The 24,545-nt window shown below is 42.2% G+C and overlaps 1 protein-coding gene across 1 annotated transcript in view; it reads left to right on the top strand.

The window, feature by feature from the left end:
- Window positions 1-204: 204 nt before the first annotated feature.
- LOC110488154 (retinoic acid receptor alpha-A-like) overlaps window positions 205-24,545 on the top strand; it is a 146,877-nt gene continuing 122,536 nt past the window's right edge. The window contains exons 1-2 of the mRNA XM_036971308.1: window positions 205-1,034; window positions 23,316-23,464. Of these exons, the coding sequence (XP_036827203.1) occupies window positions 878-1,034; window positions 23,316-23,464 (306 nt within the window). The 5' untranslated portion in view covers window positions 205-877. The remainder of the gene's footprint in view (window positions 1,035-23,315; window positions 23,465-24,545) is intronic.

Below are 24,545 nucleotides of genomic sequence, written 5' to 3'. Positions count from 1 at the left end.
GAGCTACTTTGATTCATGAATTTAGAAATGTTTTTTTATCGCACGAAAATATCGTGTATCGTGTTCATTCGAGGGAAAATAATATTATGCGCGGTGAGCTAGAGCTGCCTGCGTTTCTTCTTTCAGCCTGGCTCGCGCTGCTGCTGCTGGTTGTGAGGCTCGCGCTGCACGGTGTGTGAGAATCCTGGGTCATTTGAAGGTTAGCAGTCTCGGATGGGTTCATAGAAAGTTCACTCGCATATATTAGGCAATTCAATCTTTCATTCTCTGTGAGCAAACTAGTATGAAATGAGCTGCATGGAGGCAGGATAACCCATTCGTCATCCGAACGGGGAGAAATGGTTTTAAAACGCGATCTGTAATATTTATAAGAACATATTTTCAGTACGGTGGGCTCGAGCGAGGAGCTTGTTAAGCGCACTGGACCGAGATGTGCACGTTGGAACGTTACGGAGGTGACTGACTGGCTGACACACGATGGAATGTTACGGAGGTGACTGACTGGCTGACACACGTTGGAACGTTACGGAGGTGACTGACTGGCTGACACACGTTGGAACGTTACGGAGGTGACTGACTGGCTGACTGACACACGTTGGAACGTTACGGAGGTGACTGACTGTCTGACACCTTTTCGTCTCAACAACCGGACACCAGAGGAAAATGGCAAATCATCATTTGGGTCAATTACAAGCTTTTAGCGGTGTTGTCTGTCATAATTCATGACATAGTCTGGGAAGAAGACCAATATTTTACGTGCCATAAAGGGGCAGACTTTGATGGAGTTGTGTGCACTTATGTTCGCGATTATTATCCACACCTAAATTATATTTAAAGGGATACAATAACAGGCAGACTTTTGCGACTAAGGGAAATCATGTTTGATTGTATGGATTTGCTAGCGGTGAGCCCAGGACAAATGTTGGATTTCTACACTTCGAGTCCCTCTTCGTGCATGCTACAAGAGAAGGCACTGAAAGCGTGCTTCGGCGGGCTCGCTCAGAGAGACTGGCAACACCGCCGGAGCGCACATTGTAGGTTCACTTTTTTTCCCTTTCATTTCACGTGTCTACAGCCTAGTAGCTTCATAACAGTACCCTATCATAATAATGACATAATTAAATTATAATAGCCATGATGTGCGTGGCTTGTCCACTCAATCTCTTTGATCATCTCTTTATATTGTGTCCATGCACCCCTCCTCACAGTGTTTCCTGTCTTCTCATTTCCTCTCTTTTGATGCGTTTAATGACCACACATTGAATATGCCCAGCACACACACACACACACACTTGTGACCCCCATCATTGCCCCTTAAATCACCCTAATGTGCCATAAACAGTGTTGTAAGGCATACCTGTCTGAGTGTTAAGTAACTAGTTAGATAACGTATTCGAGAATTAAACACAAGCAAAAATAGAACAGAATAGAATATATACTTTATTGTCCATAATTCTTTAAAACATAAATCGTTCATATATCTCAAATGACTTGTAGAGCAGCCATTGACTTCATTTGTAACAACTCACACTTTTTTTGTCCTGTCACTGTGACATGGCCCTGTGTTTGAAGCGTTACTCCTAGTCCTAGCCATGTCATATTTCATCTGTACACACTTGGGTCGTAAATTCTGGAGGTGGAAACAGCTCTCTACAGCAGGCTGATGTATGTTCAGTAGCTGCATCTCAAATAGCACACTATTCCCTACATTGTGCAATACTTTAAAACCAGAGCCCTATAGGGCTCTGGTTAAAAGTACTGCACACTATAGGGAATAGGGTGCCATTTGGGACGTAAGCAGTATGTGATCTCCTGGTTCCTACACTGGGCGGAGGAATGCACAGAGTAAACACGGGCAGGCTGTGCCTTGACACTTCCCTCCCTCCCAGAAAAAGAGAGATGACAGGGGGCGGCTATAACCCCAGGACGTAGAGCATAGAGATGCTCGCAAGTCTCTCTCTCTCACACTCTCACTCTCTCAATTTAATTCAGAGATTTTTTGGCATGGGAAACATATGTTTACATTACATGTTTACATTGCCAAAGCAAGTGAAATAGATAGTAGATAAAGTGAAATAAAAAATGAACAGTAAACATTACAATCACTAATGTTTCAAAGGAATAGAGACATTTCAAATGTCATATTATGGCTTTGTACAGTGTTTGTAACGATGTTAAAATAGTTAAAGTACAAAAGGGAAAATAAATAAACATAAATATGGGTTGTATTCTCTCTCCAACTTTTCAACAAGGTTCATTTTGAACGGCTTGCTCCATGGCTATAGACAGACCTGTTTTACAGTGCATTGGGAATGTATTTAGACCCCTTGACTTTTTCCACATTTGGTTACGTTGCAGCCTTATTCTAACATGGATTAAAATACTTTTTTTCTCTTCTTCAATCCACACATAATACCCCAAAATGACAAAGTGAAAACAGGTTTTTAGATATGTGTTAAATTCAATTGATTGGGCATGATTTGGAAAGGCACACACCTGTCTATATAAGGTCTCACAGTTGACAGTGCATGTCAGAGCAAAAACCAATCCCTAAGGTTGAATGAATTGTCCGTTGAACTCCGAGACTGGATTGTGTTGAGGCACAGATCTGCGGAAGGGTAGCAAAAATTGTCTGCAGCATTGAAGGTCCCCAATAACACAGTATCCTCCATTTTTCTTAAATGGAAGAAGATTGGAACCACCAAGACTCTTCCTAGAGCTGGCCGCCCAGCCAAACTGAGCAATCGGGGGAGAAAGGCCTTGGTCAGGGAGGTGACCAAGAACCCAATGGTCACTCTGACAGTGCTCCAGAGGTTCACTATGGAGATGGGAGAAACTTCCAGAAGGACAACCATCTCTGCAGCACTCCACCAATCAGGCCTTCATGGTAGAGTGGCCAGACGGAAGCCACTCCTCAGTAAAAGGCACATGACAGCCCGCTTTGAGATTGCCAAAAGGCACCTAAAAGACTCTCAGACCATGAGAAACAAGATTCTCTGGTCTTTATTTATTTATTTATTTTATTTATTTATTTCACCTTTATTTAACCAGGTAGGCTAGTTGAGAACAAGTTCTCATTTGCAACTGCGACCTGGCCAAGATAAAGCATAGCAGTGTGAACAGACAACAACACAGAGTTACACATGGAGTAAACAATAAACAAGTCAATAACACAGTAGAAAATAGGGTCTATATACATTGTGTGCAAAAGGCATGAGGAGGTAGGCGAATAATTACAATTTTGCAGATTAACACTGGCGTGATAAATTATCAGATGGTCATGTGCAGATAGAGATACTGGTGTGCAAAAGAGCAGAAAAGTAAATAAATAAAAACAGTATGGGGATGAGGTAGGTAAATTGGGTGGGCTATTTACCGATGGACTATGTACAGCTGCAGCGATCGGTTAGCTGCTCAGACAGCAGATGTTTAAAGTTGGCGAGGGAGATAAAAGTCTCCAACTTCAGCGATTTTTGCAATTCGTTCCAGTCACAGGCAGCAGAGAACTGGAAGGAAAGGCGGCCAAATGAGGTGTTGGCTTTAGGGATGATCAGTGAGATACACCTGCTGGAGCGTGTGCTACGGGTGGGTGTTTCCATCGTGACCAGTGAACTGAGATAAGGCGGAGCTTTACCTAGCATGGACTTGTAGATGTCCTGGAGCCAGTGGGTCTGGCGACGAATATGTAGCGAGGGCCAGCCGACTAGAGCATACAGGTCGCAGTGGTGGGTGGTATAAGGTGTTTTAGTAACAAAACGGATGGCACTGAGATAAACTGCATCCAGTTTGCTGAGTAGAGTATTGGAAGCTATTTTGTAGATGACATCGCCGAAGTCGAGGATCGGTAGGATAGTCAGTTTTACTAGGGTAAGTTTGGATGAAATTCTGCTTCAAGTACAGAGAGATCCTTAATGAAAATTTGCTCCAGAGCTCTCAGGACCTCAGACTTGGGCGAAGGGTCACCTTCCAACAGGACAATGACCCTAAGCACACAGCCAAGACAACACAGGAGTGGCATCAGGACAAGTCTCTGAATGTCCTTGAGTGGTCCAGCCAGAGCCCGGACATGAACCCGATCTAACATCTCTGGAGAGACCTGAAAATAGCTGTGCAGCGACGCTCTTCATCCAACCTGAAAGACCTGGAGAGGATCTGCAGAGAAGAATGGGAGAAACTCCCCAAATACAGGTGTGCCAAGCTTGTAGCGTCATACCCAAGAAGTCTTGAGGCTGTAATCGCTGCAAAAGTGCTTCAACAAAGTGCTGAGTAAAGGGTCTGAATACTTATGTAAATGTGACATTTAAGGTTTTAATTTGATATAAATATGCAAACATTTCTAAAAATCTGTTTTTGCTTCGTCATTATGGGGAATTGTGTGTAGATTGATGAGGGGGGAAAAAACAGTTTAATCCATTTTAGAATAAGGTTGTAATGTAAAAAAAAAAAAAAAAAAGTGGAAAAAGTAAAGGGGTCTGAATACTTTCCGAATGCTGTCTATGAGACAGCCCCTTTTTTTCTGACAAGAATGATGGCACACATTCACTCACTCTCTTTACACACTCCATACGCAGAACATTGCTTAACATGTTTTTTTTTTACTCACTCACTCACTCAGAGAAGTAGGCTAGTCTGTCTGTCCTATCACACACTGATGAGAAGAAGTCAGTGGTTTGCAGTCCGATAATAACCTTAGCTTATGGAATACTTGCCTTATCTGTGTGTGTTTGCCTGAGGCCCCTCCACTCCGCTTCTTGAGAAGGTGTTTGTTTGACTGGAGAGCAGATAATGTTAAGCACTGCTGTACTGTCGGTCACGTCACTACACTTCCCAGGACGTGTTTGCTCTACAGGCACAAATCACAGTGAAGTGGCCCTTATCAGTAACAGCGAAAGTGGAGAAGGTGGCTACTATTCACCCCCTACTCACCCCATTTCACTGCACTCCTACAGTAGGCTACATTGGTTTTACATGAATAGCCTCTGTTTATTTGTTTAATTAGATTTGTTTATATTTTGCATTTGTATGCCCCATAAATTATAGCAAATTAGTTTATCTGGCAAAGCAGATTTAATCCCACGTAAATCCTATAGTTTCTACCTAAATTTGGTCATCTTAATTGATGGTTTAGCTGAGCTGCTATGTGTGCATACTGTGTGTATCCTATGTATAAGAAAGGCATGTGTTTGCCTTTGTGTGAATGCCTTCCATGAGAGAATAGAGGGAATGCAATAACTGTATTCCATAGATTTATAATAGTCTCCAGGTGTAGTAGCTAGTGCAGTGTTCCGTTCATGATTGATAAGACTATTATCTTGTCACTGTGGTGTGATCACTAATAGAAAAGGTCATAATTTCTCGTCATTTCAGTACACCACTGTGTGTTCATTGTGTGTGTGTGTGCTTGTGTATGTGTGTGTGTGCATGTGTGTGTGTGCTCTGCGTAATTAAATCATCTTGAACATTAAAGTATAAGTAACTCATCATGTTCATTAATCACCACACACAAGGTGCCTTTGATTAGCATTTCAATGCAATTAGAAAACCGTTTTTCCATTCATGCACATAGGGTGTGTGTGTGTGCACGTGTGTATGTATGTGTGTGTGTGTTGAAAATGATTCTGATAACAGATTTGCTTGTATTCATCACCAAGGCAATGTAGCAAAACAAGGTTGAACCGATTGGGCAATCTTTCTTTCCCCCCACTATTTCATATGCATAGACTACATTCACATTAGCCTTGTGGCATTGCACTCGTCTTGCAACGCTCTTCCCCCTTTCATGTTTAAATAAGGACCAGTTTAAATTGGACTTTAATTTAAAGAGCTTCCCAGAGAGGTCATTGAAACTTAGTTTTTTATTAATTCATTTATTCAGTGCAATGGTAGCCCCAAGGGTGTCAATTAGATCTATTCACTATGAGCTGCGCTCTGTTAACACACACAGGCATGCACAAGCACACACACTCACATACACACACATAAGCCCTCTTTTTTTAGAATGAGCAGGAAAACAAATGGTTGTACGAAGGATACAATGAGAAGGTGTTTGTGTGTGTGTGTGATGATATTATGAAGTTTGATGCATGCACTAAAACAAATATTTTCTAAATTCATAACTTAGTTTTATATGATGGACATTGTTCGTTGTGTTTGTTTGTTTTCCATTAAAGAATGGAAATCAGGACAGTAATGTACCGTATATTAGTTACCATAGGTACTATTATGTATAGGCTTATAAAATTCAAGGTTATTGGTGAATGCAATAAAAAAAACGATTAACTCAAAGTTACAATATAAGGATAATCTTTGAAAAACGTGATAATATTTTATGTATTGAATCCTTTGACAGGAGTGATAGTGATACGGGTATAACACTACACGACAATACAGTATGAATGGTTTCTCTTTGTCTGTAGTCCATATGGCATTGGAAGCTGTAATCCCAAGGCCTTTCGGGACTTGAATACCAACATTGAAACGATTCACACGTTCACTTAATGGGTCTAAGCGCTAGCCATTGTCAAGTAAAGCACAAAATTGATGGTAAAATGACTTGTTCAGATATTTCTGAGGTTAGTTGACTCTCATCCCTTTGCCATCTTATTCTTCTAGTGAAGTAGGTAATACTGATTTGTATTGCATGGATTATGTATGACATGGGCAGGCATAATAGTTAACAAAGTGTGTGTGTGGGTGGGTGGGTTCACGTGTGTGTGCACATGCACGTGTTTTTGTGTGTGCCTGCATGCTTAAGTGTGTGTATTGTGTGTGTGTGTGTGTGTACACGTGTGTGCTCCCATACACATGTATCAACAGTCTCATGTTTTCTCTGCAGTTACATCCTTGTAGCTGAACAACAATGTCCAATGCCAAGTTCTCCCTTTGTTGTAAACAATGAGCAGACAGACAGACCATGCTTGAGATAACAGCATGATACGTTAATTAGGTCCTGTCCCTGTTCTTCTCTTTAAGGCTTAATGTGATTCAGATAGGGACATAAAAGACCATGGTCACAGCTTTCACACCAAGCTGATTTTGCAGGTATGTGACAGGACAACTAAGAGGTTGGAGGGGGGATGGCTGGGGGGATAAAAAGGAGGGTAACAACTTTGAAACGATGCTGGTGCTGGAACACCACACCACACCACTGCCCGCTGGTCCCAGATCTGTCAGGCCATTCTCTCTGTTTGGCAATGACAATGACCATAGGATTTGGCTATACACCACAAACTCATCTGGGACCAGGCTATGCCACCTAAGGGGCCAGGGTTCTGATCTGGAAGCACGGTTTCGACTGCTTTCATGCTTTCATGCTTCGGTACTGCAGTTTAACTGTCATCTGGCCCAGAAAGACAATTTCCATTGATAAGTCAAATTTTAAAAGGTCTAATAAGACACTTTAGTCATCATCTTTGTGCCCCCCCATCACTCACAGCTGACGATATTAGCATTTTATATTCATCCAAGGTTTGCCATGTTTTTGGTTGCTCGCGCTAATGCGTATGTGAAGTTGGGCCGTGTAAATCGTATGCAACCCAGATATAGACGTCCATGAATCGGCGAATGCGAATGTGAGTAGATTACATTGAAAACAATGGTTGGACATCTTGGATGCAGTTCACTTACCCTCCAGAGGAAGAAATTCCCATTGAGAGAAGCAACGGACTACATTGGAAAAAGGAAAAGTGCTTTTATTTTATTTCACTCTTACATTTGTCAGATGTCATTCTGAATTGATGGATGGTGACTCACTTTTATATTACTGCTAAAAATGAAACAATTAGCAGGAAATGCATTTTTCTATTTTTGCTGTAGAACCACTGAACCATTAGACTGAAGGGGTTTCCAGACTTCTTTTGAGGAACTTCCCAGCAAACCAAATTTGTTTCTGTGAAAGTTCTCAGAACATTTGTCAGGTTGCGGCAAATGTTCTCATAACACAAAAACTGTCCAGTCGTGCTGATGATTAAACAATGATTGTATAAAACATTTGCCTGATGTTGCAAGAATGTTATCAGAACAAATTTTTCTGTTCTTTAAAGGTTTCCCAAATGTTTCATTAGGTTAAAAAAACTTAATGTGAATCTTAGCTAATGTTCTGGGAATGTCCTCTGTTTGCTGGGTTGTCTCTATCTCAGAGATTAGTAGCCTGTCTAATGCAGGTCTCCTTTACTGCTAAGGTTCCAAAGTATAACTTGCAACAAAATCAGACATCTTGACATGTTCTAACAACTCCAGAGTGTGTGTGTGTTCCAACATCCCCAGAGCTGACGTGTGGTTCAAATGACCCCTTAATGTGCCTGCCGTAGACTGGAGAGTCATAACAACGTCGTCAGGCTCTTATTTCTAAGAAAGGATTAAAACGAATCGTATCACATTTCTCTCTTTGCCTCTCGATTCTTCTCTCTATTTGAACGTTCTCTCTCGCTCTCTCTCTCTCTCTCTCTCTCTCTTTCCCCCTCGTCTCTCTTTATGTCTCTCTTAGCTTCTTGTTTCACTTTATGAAAGCTTTGAAGTACCTCGCACCTGTTGCATCGCTCAGGAAAGTGAGAGCTCTGGCTCTTTATACATCCACTGTTTCCAATTTGCCTTTAACCTCAACAGGTCACAGGGTGGGCGCCCAAAGGTCAAGGCAGGGAGGGTGGTTTGGAGGTTAGCCACAGTCACAGGACATGAACCTCTGATCCAAACATAGTGCCCTTCAGTGGTTCAAACCAAGGTCCAGTGCCTAACCCTGACACCTCTATCTAGTCCCATTTAGAAGCTGTTGGCCTTCAAATTAAATGAAATCAAATTTTATTGGTCACATACACATATTTAGCAGATGTGTAGAAAAATGCTTGTGTTCCTAGCTCCCACAGTGCAGTAATATCTAATAATTCACAACAATACACACAAATCTAAAAGTACAAGAATGGAATTAAGAAATATATAAATATTAGGATGAGCAATGTCAGAGTGACATTGACTAAAATACGGTAGACTAGAATACAGTGTTTACATATGAAATGAGAAAAGCAGTATGTAAACATTATTAAAGTGTTCCATTATACAAGTGGCCAGTGATTCCATGTCTATGTATATAGTGCAGCAGCCTCTAAGGTGCAGGGTTGAGTAACCGGGTGGTAGCCAGCCAATGATGACTATTTAACAGTCTGATGGCTATGAGATAGAAGCTGTCTCTCGGTCCCAGCTTTGATGCACCTGTACTGACCTTGCCTTCTGGATAACAGTGGGGTGAACAGGCCGTGGCTGGGGTGGTTGATGTCCTTGATGATCTTTTTGGCATTCCTGTGACTTCGGGTGCTGTAGGTGTCTTGGAGGGCAGGCAGTGTGCTCACGGTGATGTGTTGGGCAGACTGCACCACCCTCTATAGTGCAGTTGCCATACAAGGTGATGATATAGCCCGACAGGATGCTCTCAATTGTGCTTGTGAGGGTTTGTGAGGGTCTTAGGGGCCAAGCCAAATTTCTTCAGCTTCCTGAGGTTAAAGAGGTGCTGTTGCCACACTGTCTGTGTGGGTGGACCATTTCAGATTGTCAGTGATGTGTATGCCAAGGTAACTTGAAGCTTTCCACCTTCTCTACTGCGGTCCCGTCGATGTGGATAGGGGCGTGCTCCCTTTGCTGTTCCCTGAAGTCCACGATCAGACCATTTGTTTTGTTGACGTTGAGAGAGTGGTTATTTTCCTGCCACCACTCTCCCAGGGCCCTCATCTCCTCCCTGTAGGCTGTCTCGTCATTGTTGGTAATCAGGCCTACTATTGTTGTGTCGTCTGCAAACTTGATGATCGAGTTGGCGGCGTATGTGGCCACACAGTCATGGGTGAACAGGGAGTACAGGAGGTGTCTGAGCACACACCCTTGTGGGACCCATGTGTTGAGGATCAGGGAAGTTGATGTGGCCCGTCAGGAAGTCCAGGACCCAGTTGCACAGGGCGGGGTTCAGACCCGGGACCCCAAGCTTAATGATGAACTTGGAGGGTACTATGGTGTTGAATGCTGAATGCTGAGCTATAGTCAATGAACAGCATTCTTACGTAGGTATTTCTCTTGTCCAGATGGGATAGGTCAGTGTGATGACGATTGCATCGTCTGTGGATCTATTGGGGTGGTAAGCAAATTGAAGTGGGTCTAGGGTGGCAGGAAAGGTGGAGGTGATATGATCCTTGACTCGTCTCTTAAAGCACTTCATGATGACAGAAGTGAGTGCTACGGGGCGATAGTCCTTTAGTTCAGTTACCTTTGCTTTCTTGGGTACAGGAACAATGGTGGACATATTGAAGCAAGTGAGGACAGCAGACTGGGATAGGGAGAGACTGAATATGTCTGTAAACACTCAAGCCAGCTGGTCTGCGCATGCTCAGAGGATGTGGCTATGGATGCCGGAGGGGCCGGCAGCTTTGCGAAGGTTAACGTGTACATTTCTTTCTCATGTCAGCCACAGAGAATGAGCGCCACAGTCCTTGTGAGCGGGCCGCGTTGGTTGCACTGTGTTATCCTCAAAGCGGGCGATGGTGTTTAGCTTGTCCGCGAGCAAGATGGCGGTGTCCATGATGATGCTGGTTTTCCCTTTGTAATCCTTGATTGTCTGTAGACCCTGCCACATACGTCTCGTGTCTGAGCCGTTGAATTGTGACTCCACGTTGTCTCTGTACTAACGTTTTGCCTGTTTGATTGCATTACAGAGGGAATAACTACACTGTTTTTATTCAACCATATTCCCAGTCACCTTGCAGTGGTTAAATGCGGTGGTTTGTGTTTTCAGTTTTGTGCGAATGCTGCCATCTATCCACGGTTTCTGGTTCCCCTATGCACTTCCTGATGAACTCAGTCACCGTTTCCGTGGAAACATCAATGTTATTCTCAGAATATACCCGGAACATATCCCAGTCCGCGTGATGAAAACAATCTTGAAGTATGGATTCCGATTGGTCAGACCAGCGTTGAATAGACCTTAGCATGGGTACTTCCTGTTTGAGTTCCTGCCTATAGGAAGGGAGGAGCAAAATGGAGTCGTGATCTGATTTTTACGAAGGGAGGGCTTGGGAGTTGCAGTGGTTGAGAGTTTTACCAGAGCGAGTACTACAGTCAATGTAGCGCTTCTGTAGCGTTTTCCTCAAATTTGCTTTGTTAAAATTCCCAGCTACAATAAATGCGGCCTCGGGATATGTGGTTTCCAGTTTGCATGGGGTCCAAAGTCATTCTTTGAGGGCCGTCGTGGTATCAGCTTGAGGGGGGATATACACGGCTGTGACTAACCGAAGAAAATTCTCTTAGGAGGTAATAGTGTTGGCATTTGATTATGAGGTATTCTAGGTCATGTGAACAAAAGGACAATCACACAATGAGTAGTTAATCATGAAACATACACCACTGCCTTTCTTCTTCCCGGAGAGTTCTTTATTCCTGTCTGTGCGATGTACTGAGAACCCAGCTGGCTGTATGGAATGGGAGAGTGTATGGAATGGAACAGTGATTCCGTGAAACAGAGTATGTTACAGTCCCTGAAGTCTCTCGAAGGAGATCCTCACCCTGAGCTCGTCTACTTTATTGTCCAGAGACTGAACATTAGCGAGTAATATACTCGGAAGCGGTGGATGATGTGCACGCCTCCTGAGTTGGACTAGAAGTCCACTCCGAATACCTCTTCTCCGCCGGTGACGTCTTTTAGCAGCCTCTGGGATAAGTTCAATTGCCCTGGAGAGTGCGAACAAAGGATCCAATTCAGGAAAGTCATATTCCTGGTCGTAATGCTGGTGAGTTACCAACGCTCTCATATCCAAAAGTTATTTCCGGCTGAATGTAATAACACAAAAAATACTACAAAGTTTCTTAGGATCTGCCATGTCTGTCGGCACCATTCAGTTTCAGTGGCTCTTTTAGATGCAGTTTGATTGTTTCCCTCTACTGGGAGACACCTTTGCACTTGATGTGTGCCGTCCTGAAATCAGACCTGACCAACTGTTTCCCTGTGAATTTTCAGCATCCCCCACCTGTCAGCACCCAATGACCAGTGTCAGTCTGCTGCCTGTTTCCACCATTCTCTCTCCTAATCAAAAAGTACTTTTTCCTCATTTTTTTCTAGACAAGGCATACATATTTTTATAGTTTCTATCTTCTCTTCCAGTCAGTGTTTAACTTATTGGTGACAGGGGGGCAGTATTGAGTAGCTTGCATGAATAAGGTGCCCAGAGTAAACTGCCTGCTACTCTGTCCCAGATGCTAATATATGCATATTATTAGTAGTATTGGATAGAAAACACTCTGAAGTTTCTAAAACTGTTTGAATGATGTCTGTGAGTATAACAGAACTTATATGGCAGGCGAAAACCTGAGAAAATCCAACCAGGAAGTGGTAAATCTGAGGTTTGTAGTTTTTCAACTCTTTGCCATTCCAATATACAGTGTAAATGGGGTTATATTGCACTTCCCAAGGCTTCCACTAGATGTCAACAGTCTTTAGAACTTTGTTTGAGGATTCTACTGTGAAGTGGGGCCAAATGAGAGGGGAATGAGCCAGGTGTCTGGCAGAGTGCCACAGGCTAGTGACGTGCGGTCACGAGAGAGTTAGCTCTCGTTCCATTGCTTTTCTACAGACAATGTAATTCTCCCGTTGGAACATTATTGACGATTTATGATAAAAACATCCTAAAGATTGATTCTATACTTAGTTTGACAAGTTTCTATGACCTGTAATATAACTTTTTGAACTTTTCGTCCGACGTTCGGCTGGACCTGAACGCGCGTTTGGATTTGTTTACCAAACGCCCTAACAAAAGAAGCTATTTGGACATAAATGATGAACTTTATCGAACAAATAAAACATTTATTATGGAACTGGGATTCCTGGGAGTGCATTCTGAGGAAGATCATCAAAGGTAAGTGAATATTTATAATGCTATTTCTGTCTAATATTGACTACACAATATGGCGGATATCTTTTTGGCTGCTTTGTTGTCTGAACGCTGTACTCAGATTATTGCATGGTTTGCTTTTTCCGTAACGTTTTTTTAAAATCTGACAGCGGTTGCATTAAGGAGAAGTATATCTCTAATTCCATGTATAACAATTGTCTTTTCATCAACATTTATTATGGGTATTTCTGTAAATTGATGTGGCTCTCTGCACAATCACCGCATGTTTTAGAACTACTGAATGTAACGCGCCAATGTAAAATTAGATTTTTTTATATAAATATGCACTTTAGCAAACAAAACATACATGTATTGTGTAACATGAAGTCAGTGTCATCTGATGAAGAGCATCAAAGGTTAGTGATTAATTTGATCTCTATTTGTGCTTTTTGTGACTCTTCTCTTTGGCTGGAAAAATGGCTGTGTTTTTCTGTGACTTGGTGGTGACCTAACATAATCGTTTGTGGTGCTGTAAAGCCTTTTTGAAATCAGACACTGTGGCTGGATTGATGAAAACTGTATCTTTAAAATGGTATAAAATACCTGTATGCTTGAGGAATTTTAATTATGAGATTTTTGTTGTTTTGAATATGGCACAATGCACTCTCAATGGCTGTTGGCTAGGTGGGACGCTATCGTCCCACATATCCCAGAGAGGTTAAAGAAGGGATTATAGATAACCTTCTGAATTAAATGTGTACTACAGCCAACAGCCCTACAGCCAGTGCTGCTACGTCTCCCTCCCACCGCAAAGCTGCTTCTAATTTGGTGTACTTTGGGTGAACTTCAACCGTTTCCTATTGACTCTCTTTCTCCACCTGCCTGGTGTATGTGAGTTGTTTGTGTGAGCTACGTGTTCCTGCAGAAAACCCAGAGGAAGAGGGGGAGAAAAACACTTCCAGCTTGAATAAACGGCCAGGGGAGAGGTGGGGTTGTGGAGGGAACTGGATGTCCATGTGTGGCTCTAGTAAGTTAGGCCGTACTGTGGTATTGGTAGGACAGTTTCCTCGTGCAACACGGCACTCTAGTGTCTACTAGCGATAGTTTGGGTTTTAGAATATTTTTTTTTATCAATGCCCTCAACTGTATATATTCAGGGCAACGTTTAGGTGTAGTATATCCCCTAATTCTTCCCATACTGCCCAGTGCCTGTCTCTCCACCTCTTCACGGGTAGATCATCACAGCTTCCTCTTAGTATAGCCCAAACACACAACAGGCTAACCCCAGGAACTCGGGAAATGCATCTGTCTTTCACTCTCTCTACCCATCTCCATATTTCTCTCTTATGCACACTGTCTTTTCCCTATGTCTTTTTTATTTACCCTGTCTCGATCTTCCTGTAGGTTTTCTCTCTCTGTTTGTTAAAAGTAGGGCCGCAGCGATCGCTGCAGTATAACAATCATTTGGACGTAACTGTGGTCTCATGAGTACAGTGTAGAAACCGTTCATGTCCTGATTCCATGTCGTTGTGATATAATTGTGCTAAATGGTGTGTGAACGTGTGTGTGTGCGTGTGTGTGTTCAGAACAGATCTTGCCTTAGGTACCTCCCTCCTAGCCATCTGTGAGGTCTGTAGACCATGTGGGTGAAGAGTCCTGATTGTTTTCATATCACTGGTCATCTGTTTATCTGACTGTTAGCATGGGGACAATGTGGTGGACAGCAGGTAGGGACAGGTGGACATAGTGAGGATAGACATGGTTGATTGGCCCACACATTCTTTTTTATTGACTTATAGGACCCTTATTCTTCTTCTTCTTCTACTACTACTTCACCACCCACAGCAAGCCATAGCCATAACAGTGCTCTTTCCCGACTCATCCTCTGTCTTTTCACTTATTCTTTCCCCCATTCAGAGGTTGACCTCCCTCCCTCCTCCTCTAGGCCGGGTGTGTTTTCCTGTTTGACCATGCTGGCTGGTTCAGCAGGGGGCTAAGAGTTCAGCAGGATAAGCTATGAGACATTTTTCACACACACACACACACACACACACACACACACACACACACACACACACACACACACACACACACACACACACACACACACACACACAGAGAGTATTCTCACATGCACACTGATACACAAACACACACACACTGCTCCCACCCCTTTGTTTGTCTTGTCTGTCGCTGGTCTTTAGTCTCCGTAATGGTGCTGGTGTGTAGGTATGTTAACATGTGGTGAAGTTAGTTCGCTGCAGAGCCAAAGCTTAATCACCCAGAAAATTGAGAAAAAGCTCCCCAGTGCCCGATATATAGTGCTGTACACGCACACAGAGACACACTCACATAGACACACGTACACACAATCAAACACACATACACACACACACAACACCGAAGGGGGGAAATGCATCTGCCTTTAGGTGATCCAACCATGATCCAACCATAGGCAGCGCCGAGTGTCATGTAAAAATCTTCCCAGAGTGAAATAATTCCCAATTGTTCTGAATGTGTTGTGATTGTGATGTCATGTAACATTTCTCACAGCGTGAAATTGTTCCCAGTTCAGTAATTGCACGCTCGTCTCTTTGTGTGGATGGCTGAGCTCATGCGGCTGTCCCTCACACCCTCCCTCGCCCTTGATTTAGCTAGCTAGCATAATTAGCAGTCAGTTGGTTGAGATGGTTTGTTCTCAGAGGTGTGCAGTTTTAGCTTGTTTGTATAGCTAAATAAAGAAATCTAAAAAGCTAGATTTTAGCCAAAGTATAAACAACTGTTTCACAACTCCACTAGTTACTTTTGATAACCAAATGTATTTAGCTAGCGATCTGCAATTCTGTGCATCACATGATAGGCTACACTAGTTAGCTAGCACAACTAGCTAGCTTATATCATTACCCAAAGCCAACGGTACCGTGATAGCCTGGCAGCACTGCAAATAAATGCAATGCCAATTTGTGGTAAAGCCAAATAAACCATTAAAACTACTACCAAAGATTGATATATAACTAACCCATGGTACTGCAATTTCTCCAAAATAATCTGTTTTTGGTGTCATTTGTCACTTTAGCCTGTAATGTGGAACTAAAGACTCGACTGTGTTGCAAGTGTGTCTTCCAAGTTTGTCACCAGAATATTACCAAGGAGAACGCAAGTCCTTGATGTCATTTATGGCCATATATTTAATTAGTGGGTTGATAAAAGAAATTGACAGTGAAATATTTGAGTGAACAGATTTTATTTCAGGGTATGAGAGGAAAAGACAGGCTATCCAAAAGAAAACTATCATCCTCCCCCTGGCAGATATTAGACCATGTAAAACCTGCATAAACAGGTCATGTCTCAGCAATCTACTGTCTTATAGCAAGTGTTTGACACTTTAAAAATACAATTTAATGAATTGATATAACCCCACCCCACACCAAATTGAGATGCTGACCAACAAAAATAAAGTGGTACATTTCTGTATACTTTCAACCATTAGGGTTGTTTTTGTTGCACTGCTTTGCTCTATCTTGGCCAGGTCGCAGTTGTAAATGAGAACTTGGTTCTCAACTGGCCTACCTGGTTAAATAAAAGTGAAATAAAAATATTAAATAAAAAAAATTTAAAGGAGAAAACTAAAACCCTGAAGACATTTCTGCAATGAAATACAAACGTTTCTTATGTAGCCCTTTACACTCGTACCCAGCAACTTTTGCAAATGTTTTGTTGTCTGAGGGAAGGAAATTCTGTAAATTTAAGAAGATTGTATTTTGAAAGATGAGACGTTGAGTATTATAATAAATACCTCTTTGATGTCATACAAGCAAGAAAAACACCTGGGAGTCCAAATGTACACGTTTCTATATCAGAAAACTCATGTCATACACAGTGTCAACGTTTTTGATCACTATGTTGATGTACAAACAAGATGACATGGCGTCATACCCTGGGTTATTCTGAACAGAATTAGCCTATGTTTGTCTATTGTGAAGAATGCACTCATAATGATTCCTTTCTATGCGCACCAAATTATGATCCGTTTCCCTGAATTGTATTGCGAAAGCCTAACACTAATATCGTATTTAAAACTTCGCAAGTCATGTTGGCAATAGAACAAGCCTTGAAATGATGACCACCTGACCCAGATTGCAATTTCTAATGAACCATTTCTAGGTTGCGTAATTGTGTTATGGTGAGGATGCAGAGTTGTGTTCCAAACAAAACTACATGTGTGCTTGCTCTAGTTCCTCAATGGCACAGCTAGGAAAGCGCAAAGAAAGAAGCTTATAGTTGAAGACTAAAAAAACACCTTATAGATGAAGTGCATAGAAATTACTTAGGAACCGTGAACACTTTGTAGAGGTGTGGCCACTTGGAGACACCAGTTAGACTTCTCACTCAAACCCTTGTCATTACTTTGTATTATGTTGCACCTACCCCATATTTTCCAGGAATATTCTTATTACACGCACACACACACACACACACGCACACACGCACACACGCACACACACACACACACACACACACACACACACAGCTAGCTGACCTGACTTCAATAAAAACAAACATCTTTCTGTCCTCATAAATTATACCAGGGGCCTGTTGCACAAAACTAGGATAAGGGATTAAGCCAGGATATCTTGGTGATCCTGGCTCAATTGATCCGTAATCCGGTTGCACTAAAGATGGATAGGGGGCAGGAGGATATGTTATGGTATAAATTACCATGGAGATTTATTCTGTGGAGCTAGCCTGCTCCAGACCAGGCTAAATTCCAGGATCTATTTAATCTCATCCCTAATGTCAGTCAGCAGTCACCACAAATGGAAACCAATAGTTATTTCACTGCTCACTATACATTGTTATCACATATAACTAGACCCACTGTTATTTAAACGTTTGTGATCATTAATTTCAATGATTTTGGATAAAAAATGATTTTTAGATGATGTTGCTATCATTAGATAATTTACAGTTTCCCATAGACTATAAGGCTATATATAAAATGCTAGAATATTAGGGCCACAGAGGGGAAAAAAACACAAGTCATAATATTGTAACCAGTTGTTTTAAAGGAGGACAGTTGTTAAAATGACAGATGTGGGGCATTTCGTGAAATTGTACTTCAGTATGGTTTCATAAACAAAGACATGCTGATGTGCCAGAATATTAAGTATCACATTGTCATAAGTATCAAAACTGTAAAAACAATATGTAGCTTTTCTGCAGAAAGAACCAGCCTCATAAATTTATGACTTTATCCTTTTTCTTCAGTGTGGGCCTAGTACTCTGTCATATAAACAAATACACATTCCATATGAATATAAAAACACAATGTGTAACATTATGTTCCTTTATTGAATAAGGACAAAACAAAGCAGGTAAACCATCAGCTCCTTTCAAAACTGAAGTCACAGTGACTCTACAAGATGGAAAGCACAGAATCTAAGCATATTATACAAAATGATACATATACAGACCTTTGAATGTGTATAACACACCCTGCATGTCTGCACACTAAAATAAATGCAGGACAAATCCATACACATCAACTGAACAGACAAATGAATGGATGCAGTAGCCTCCCTGCAGCCTTGTATTACACACAGTATACCGCACAAACATCATAAGAGGCCAAATTCGTCAAAAAACGAACCCAAAAAAACCCAAATTCCTCTGCCACCGCAGGACATATTTAACCAAAATTGAAAGCACACATACTAACTAAAATAATTCAACACATATTGGTCCCTCAGCAGCCGACCACTGTCGTCATCAGGGAAGATTGCCGGATTGTCCCAGTCCATGGCTGGTGGCACTCTGGGGGCCCTCTCCTTCCTCAGGCAGGCCACATTGTGGAGGACAGCACAAGCCACAGTAATATCACATGCCCTAACAGGGCTGACCCTTAATTTGTGAAGGCAGTGAAAGCGTGCCTTCAGGAGGCCAAAGGTCATTTCAACTCTGGCCCTGGTCCTGGCATGGGCATGGTTGTAGGCCTGCTGTGCTTCCTGGGGGTCTGTGAAAGGTGTCAGGAGAAAAGGCTGGCAGCCATACCCCCTGTCTCCCAGCAACACACCAGAGAATTCACCTGTCAACACAAAATCTCATCATTACTACCTCATAAACACAGTGATATTCTTGACACAGCCATGATGGTTATAAATAGGGGTTGTGTGGCTTACCTTGTGATAGGCACTGATAGATTTCAGAGGCCCGAAAGATTCTGGAGTCATGGACTGAGCCAGGCCATTTTGCCACAACATTGCTGATCACACAGTCAGCATTGCAGACCATCTGAAATCATAAGATGAGGAATATTACACCAATCAATGCACATCACTGGCAATGCAGAGTGTTCGTCAATGGACAATATCAAAAAGTTATGTTCACCTGAACATTAATGCTGTGAAAGGATTTCCTATTCACAAAATCGGCCTCATGGGCACCTGAGGGGGCTTTTATCCTTATGTGTGTGCAGTCCACTGCACCAATGACATTGGGGAAACCTGTCACACAAAGTAATGAGTATCCTACTATGTGTTAACAGTTGTCCTGTAATTTGTAGATCCTCTTACCTGCAATCCTATAGAACTCCTCTTTGATGTCACAGAGTCTTCTGTGGCCAGGGAAGGAGATGAAGACATCTGCTAATGCTTTGATAGCCAGACACACACTCCTTATTGTGTGGCAAATTGTGGCCTTGTTCAGCTGTTCTGCATCCCCCACTGAGTACAGGAAGGCTCCACTAGCAAAAAAGCGCAAGGCCACACAAACCATTTGCTCCACACTCAGTGCATGGCTCCGTGCAGTGCGGTGCTTAATCCTGGGACCCAGTAGTCTGCATAGATACCTGATGCCATCTGCAGAAAACCTGTATCTTTCATATAGATGGTCATCAGGGAAGGCCAGTGGGTCCAACCGGTCCCTGAAGACCCTTTCTCACCTGAAGGCTCTCCTCAGCACAAGTGCTTCTTCATCCACCACATCTCGCACGAATGGGCATGCCATTGTCAGAGCAGAAAGGAACACACAATTTTGGGCCTTCATATAGGCTAGTGGCCACACCTGGTGCTGGGGGGGGTGGGCAAAAGAGGGCGATGCCTTATAACGATGACTTGGTTGTACTGATTGCTGGGAAAATAAAAAAAACCTTAGAAAGATGCCACCGTCCTGTGTGCTCACAATAAGAGCTCATATGTCATGGCTCACTTGACTTTACGAGAATATACCTAATTTTTATTTTGAGCTGTGTCATCTTCTTGGAGCTGGGGGAGGAAAGAAAAATAATGATTAATACATTTGTGTTACAGTTAGCATACAGTGTACATTGAAGGCATATCTCACCTCCCTCTCAAGTTTTTTTATTTCAAGGTCCAGTTTCCTAATTGTCCTCTTTTTTATTTCGAACTCCAGTGCAAGATTTTCCATCTTTTTCTTCTTGTACTGAATGTCTATGTCTGCCAGTTCTATTTGGCACCGGAGGTGGTTGCCATACAACTTTCTGATAGCTTGTGAGCTCTGTGAACACAATACAATTAGCGCAGCTGGAATTTGGCAGGATGTGGTGTCCTTTTATTAATACGCACTATGTTGCCAGGCTGGTTTTCCCACTGTATAGCATCTGGGTCCTGTAAAATAAATTTGATTTTTTGATTTTGATGAGGACTCCTCACCATTGTAGAGTAAATAGTACTTTCACAGTCTTAACATGATACCTCATGCCTTCTGGAATCCAGAGAGATGGTCTCCTCCTCATCATCGTCTCCATCATGTGCTGTTGCTGCTGCACTGGGGCCTTCACCCTATCACATTTAATCGGATTCATATTGAAGCTAGTAGACAAGACATGCCAGGCCTACAGTATGCCTTTGATGGAGTACTCACTGGATCAGCATCGTCTGGTGCTTGTGCTGGTGGCTCTAACAGGAACACAGTGCTGCCAGACACTGCAAGGCAATAGGTAAACCAAAGTCAGACAGTCCAAATTGATTCAATATGAATGTGGTTGTATCCCATGTAGAGATGGAAGGACATACCTTGAATGAAGCGGGTGGCATCTTGGGAGGAACCTATGCTCGTCTCTTTCCCCCCAGGGATCCCCTCTAAGACGGGCCTGCCTTTATTTAGCTCCAAGGCCATGTCCTCTGCTGGGGTAAGGTCAGCCTTTGGTGACCCACCACCCGTGCCTTGTCTGTGGGTATTCTTTTTCACTGCTAAAACAGTACAGACAATGTGTGAGCAGGCACCTTCTGGGTACAATATATGCTTGTGCTTTGTTAAATATTAGTCAGGGACCATACCATTCTGCAGAATGTTCTTGTATTTGATTTTGACCTGCTGCCATGTCCGTTTTGGCCCGTTCATGTTTAATCTACACACACACACACACACACACACACTTAATGGAGTCACACTGCAAAAAATTACTTGGTATTTTTGTCTTGTTTTCAGTAAAAATATCAAAAATTTTATCATAGCTTTATACAGTGTGATGGAGTTACTTTACACAATTTCACTCATATCTGCAGTGCATTTCAATAAAAAAAATTAACCGTTTCATAATTACAGTACAACTGCATTTTTGGAGATGTGAATTAAATATTTGAATTGTAATTGTGATGTTTCAGCGGAGCGGTGAGTGTGTAATTGTGCACTACTTACGCATTCAGGCGGTCTGCAATACTTTGCCACGCTTTTTCTCTTTGCTTTATCACTGTGGCGGTGTTGCCTTTCTTCTTAATTATATCTTTTACCTCCTCGTATGCCTCCATGAGGATTTGTGCTTCCGACGGGGAAAAGTACGCGGCTCTAGTTGCCATGGTAAATCAGTTAATCTGTGATCTGTGGCGGGGTCTATTTGAGTGAGCCGTGAGCGCGCACCTATCCAGGATTGGTTTCACCTGGCTTAATGAATCCGTGTCTGCTCATCCTGGCTTGGTCTTTGTGCAACCAATTAAGCCTGGACGCACATGTTTTGGCTTCATTGAGCTCAGCTGAGTCATTTATCCCGGATGTCTTAATTCTACTTTTGTGCAACAGGCCCCAGGTTCTAGGAAGAGGGTGTTTGGACTTCAGAAAGAAAACATTAATGCAAGTGAACTGCTTGTTGTTCATTTATTTAGACTCAACTGATTGAATTAATATTTGGACCAACAAGCACTAAACAAGCACAAAAACATTCATCAGAGATGTGTGCGTAGTACGATATTGATTACTATCAGCAACACACTATATACAGATGATAGCAAAGTGACCCACTCCAACTGACTAGCCAGTTGCACTAGTTTCTGTTTGCTTTGGGATTTGATTGACAAATAACAAGTCTGATTGATTCACCAGAGGGGAAGCAGAGGTCACTCTGCATCATGCAGTAGCACTAATATTCACCGTCATGACAGTTCTACACTCACACTGTCCTTTATATATCCCATAGAGATTGGTAATATAACAGGTAAGCAAACATGGACAAGGACACAGAAACACCCACACACAATGGGTCAATGTGACCCATTTTTGACCCATCTACTGTAAGTGTCAAATTGACCCAGAACACCTTTTGTACATAATAAGTTGAATTCCACGTGGGGCCAAGGGCCAGAAACAGATTGAGGGGTTGCTCGCTAATATATGTATTATTGAGTTTAAGCTGAGGAAGTATGGAAGAATAGAATCTAATCAGTCAACCAACATACCAACCAACACTGCTCTGATCTGCTCAACTCTCCATGCAGATAGATCTATAGACGGTCAGGCCCTTGAGCAAGCTACATATATTCCTGAGTAGGGTAGCAAAATTCTGTCAACTTTCAATCAACTCCTTGGTTTTCTCAAAATACCAGTTGGAGGATTCCACCCAGGATTTCTGGAAAACCAGGGAATTTATTAAAAGTTGAAAGGCTATAACATGAAGTAATCATGGGCAATTTCCACTTTAATAGCATTTATTTTTTCAAACTTTATGTTTAAACTCAGTCAAGCCACAGGTGGACTTTTCAAAACCCATTACAAAGAAACCCATTGGCTCAAAAGTTTGCTTTTGTTCACTCTGAGTGACCGTTGTATCAGTCAGACCACTAGGGTTGTTCTGAGAACTCATTCCACTAGGGTTGTTCTGAGAACTCATTCCAGGGTTCTGGAGGTTCTATATGAACTCATTAAATGTCACAATCTTTGTGTTTCTGTTCCAGTAACATCAAAATAGAAATAAAGTGGCCACTCGGAACCACTGTAGGATGAGTATGTGGACACAGTAATTGCATGCCAACAATTTGCTACTGTGTGCCCGTATTTCAGTTCATTCAGTACCTTTAGTTCACTCACTCAGGAAATGGGTTTTGAATGCACTACCATTACCATCCGGTTCCATACTAAAACATGAACCCTCTTATTCTTTCCACAAAACATTTTTTCCATCTGGGACTAATAAAGAACGAATAATCTTCTTCTGTTGTGTCTCTGCAGCCATCGAGACCCAGAGCACCAGTTCTGAGGAGCTGGTCCCAAGTCCCCCGTCCCCCCTGGCCCCGCCCCGCGTCTACAAGCCCTGCTTCGTGTGCCAGGACAAGTCCTCGGGGTACCACTATGGTGTCAGCGCCTGCGAGGGCTGCAAGGTAAGTCAACGTTCCGTACCGACATATACACCCCAACCAGCAACATACACACCATAACCTTCAATATACACACCAACACCATCAACATATACACTCCATCCAGCAACATACACACCAAAACCATCAATATACACACCAAAACCATCAACATATACACCCCAACCAGCAACATACACACCAAAACCATCAACATAAACACCAAAACTATCAACATACACGCCAAAACTATCAACATACACACCAAAACAATCAACATATACTTCCCAACCATCAATATACACACCAAAACCATCAATATACACACCAATACCATCAACATACACACCGAAACCATCAACATACACACCAAAACTATCAACATACACACCGAAACCATCAACATACAAACCAAAACCATCAATATACACACCAAAACAATCAACAAATATACCCCAAGCAGCAACATACACACCAAAACCATCAATATACACACCAAAACCATCAATATACACACCAATACCATCAACATACACACCGAAACCATCAACATACACACCAAAACTATCAACATACACACCAAAACCATCAACATACACACCAAAACCATCAATATACACACCGAAACCATCAACATACACACCTAAACCATCAGCATACACACCAAAACCATCAGCATACACACCAAAACCATCAGTATACTCACCGAAAGCATCAGTATACACACCGAAACCATCAGTATACACACCAAAACCATCAACATACACACCACAACCATCAACATACACACTACAAACATCAACATACACACCAAAAGCATCAACATACACACCACAATCAGCAACATACTAACCACAATCAATCAATCAAACATGTATTTATAAAGCCCTTTTTACATCAGCTGATATCTCAAAGTGCTGTACAGAAACCCAGCCTAAAACCCCAAACAGCAAACAATGCAGGTGTAGAAGCACGGTGGCTAGGAAAAACTCCAAAACCATCAATATACACACCAAAACCATCAACATATACACCCCAACCAGCAACATACACACCAAAACCATCAACATAAACACCAAAACTATCAACATACACGCCAAAACTA

This window comes from Oncorhynchus mykiss, chromosome 32 (genome assembly GCF_013265735.2).
Source record: "Oncorhynchus mykiss isolate Arlee chromosome 32, USDA_OmykA_1.1, whole genome shotgun sequence".
In the NCBI taxonomy this organism is placed as follows: Eukaryota; Metazoa; Chordata; class Actinopteri; order Salmoniformes; family Salmonidae; genus Oncorhynchus; species Oncorhynchus mykiss.
The sequence above is the reverse complement of the archived record's forward strand: the minus strand, read 5'-3'. Positions and strand labels throughout refer to the sequence as shown.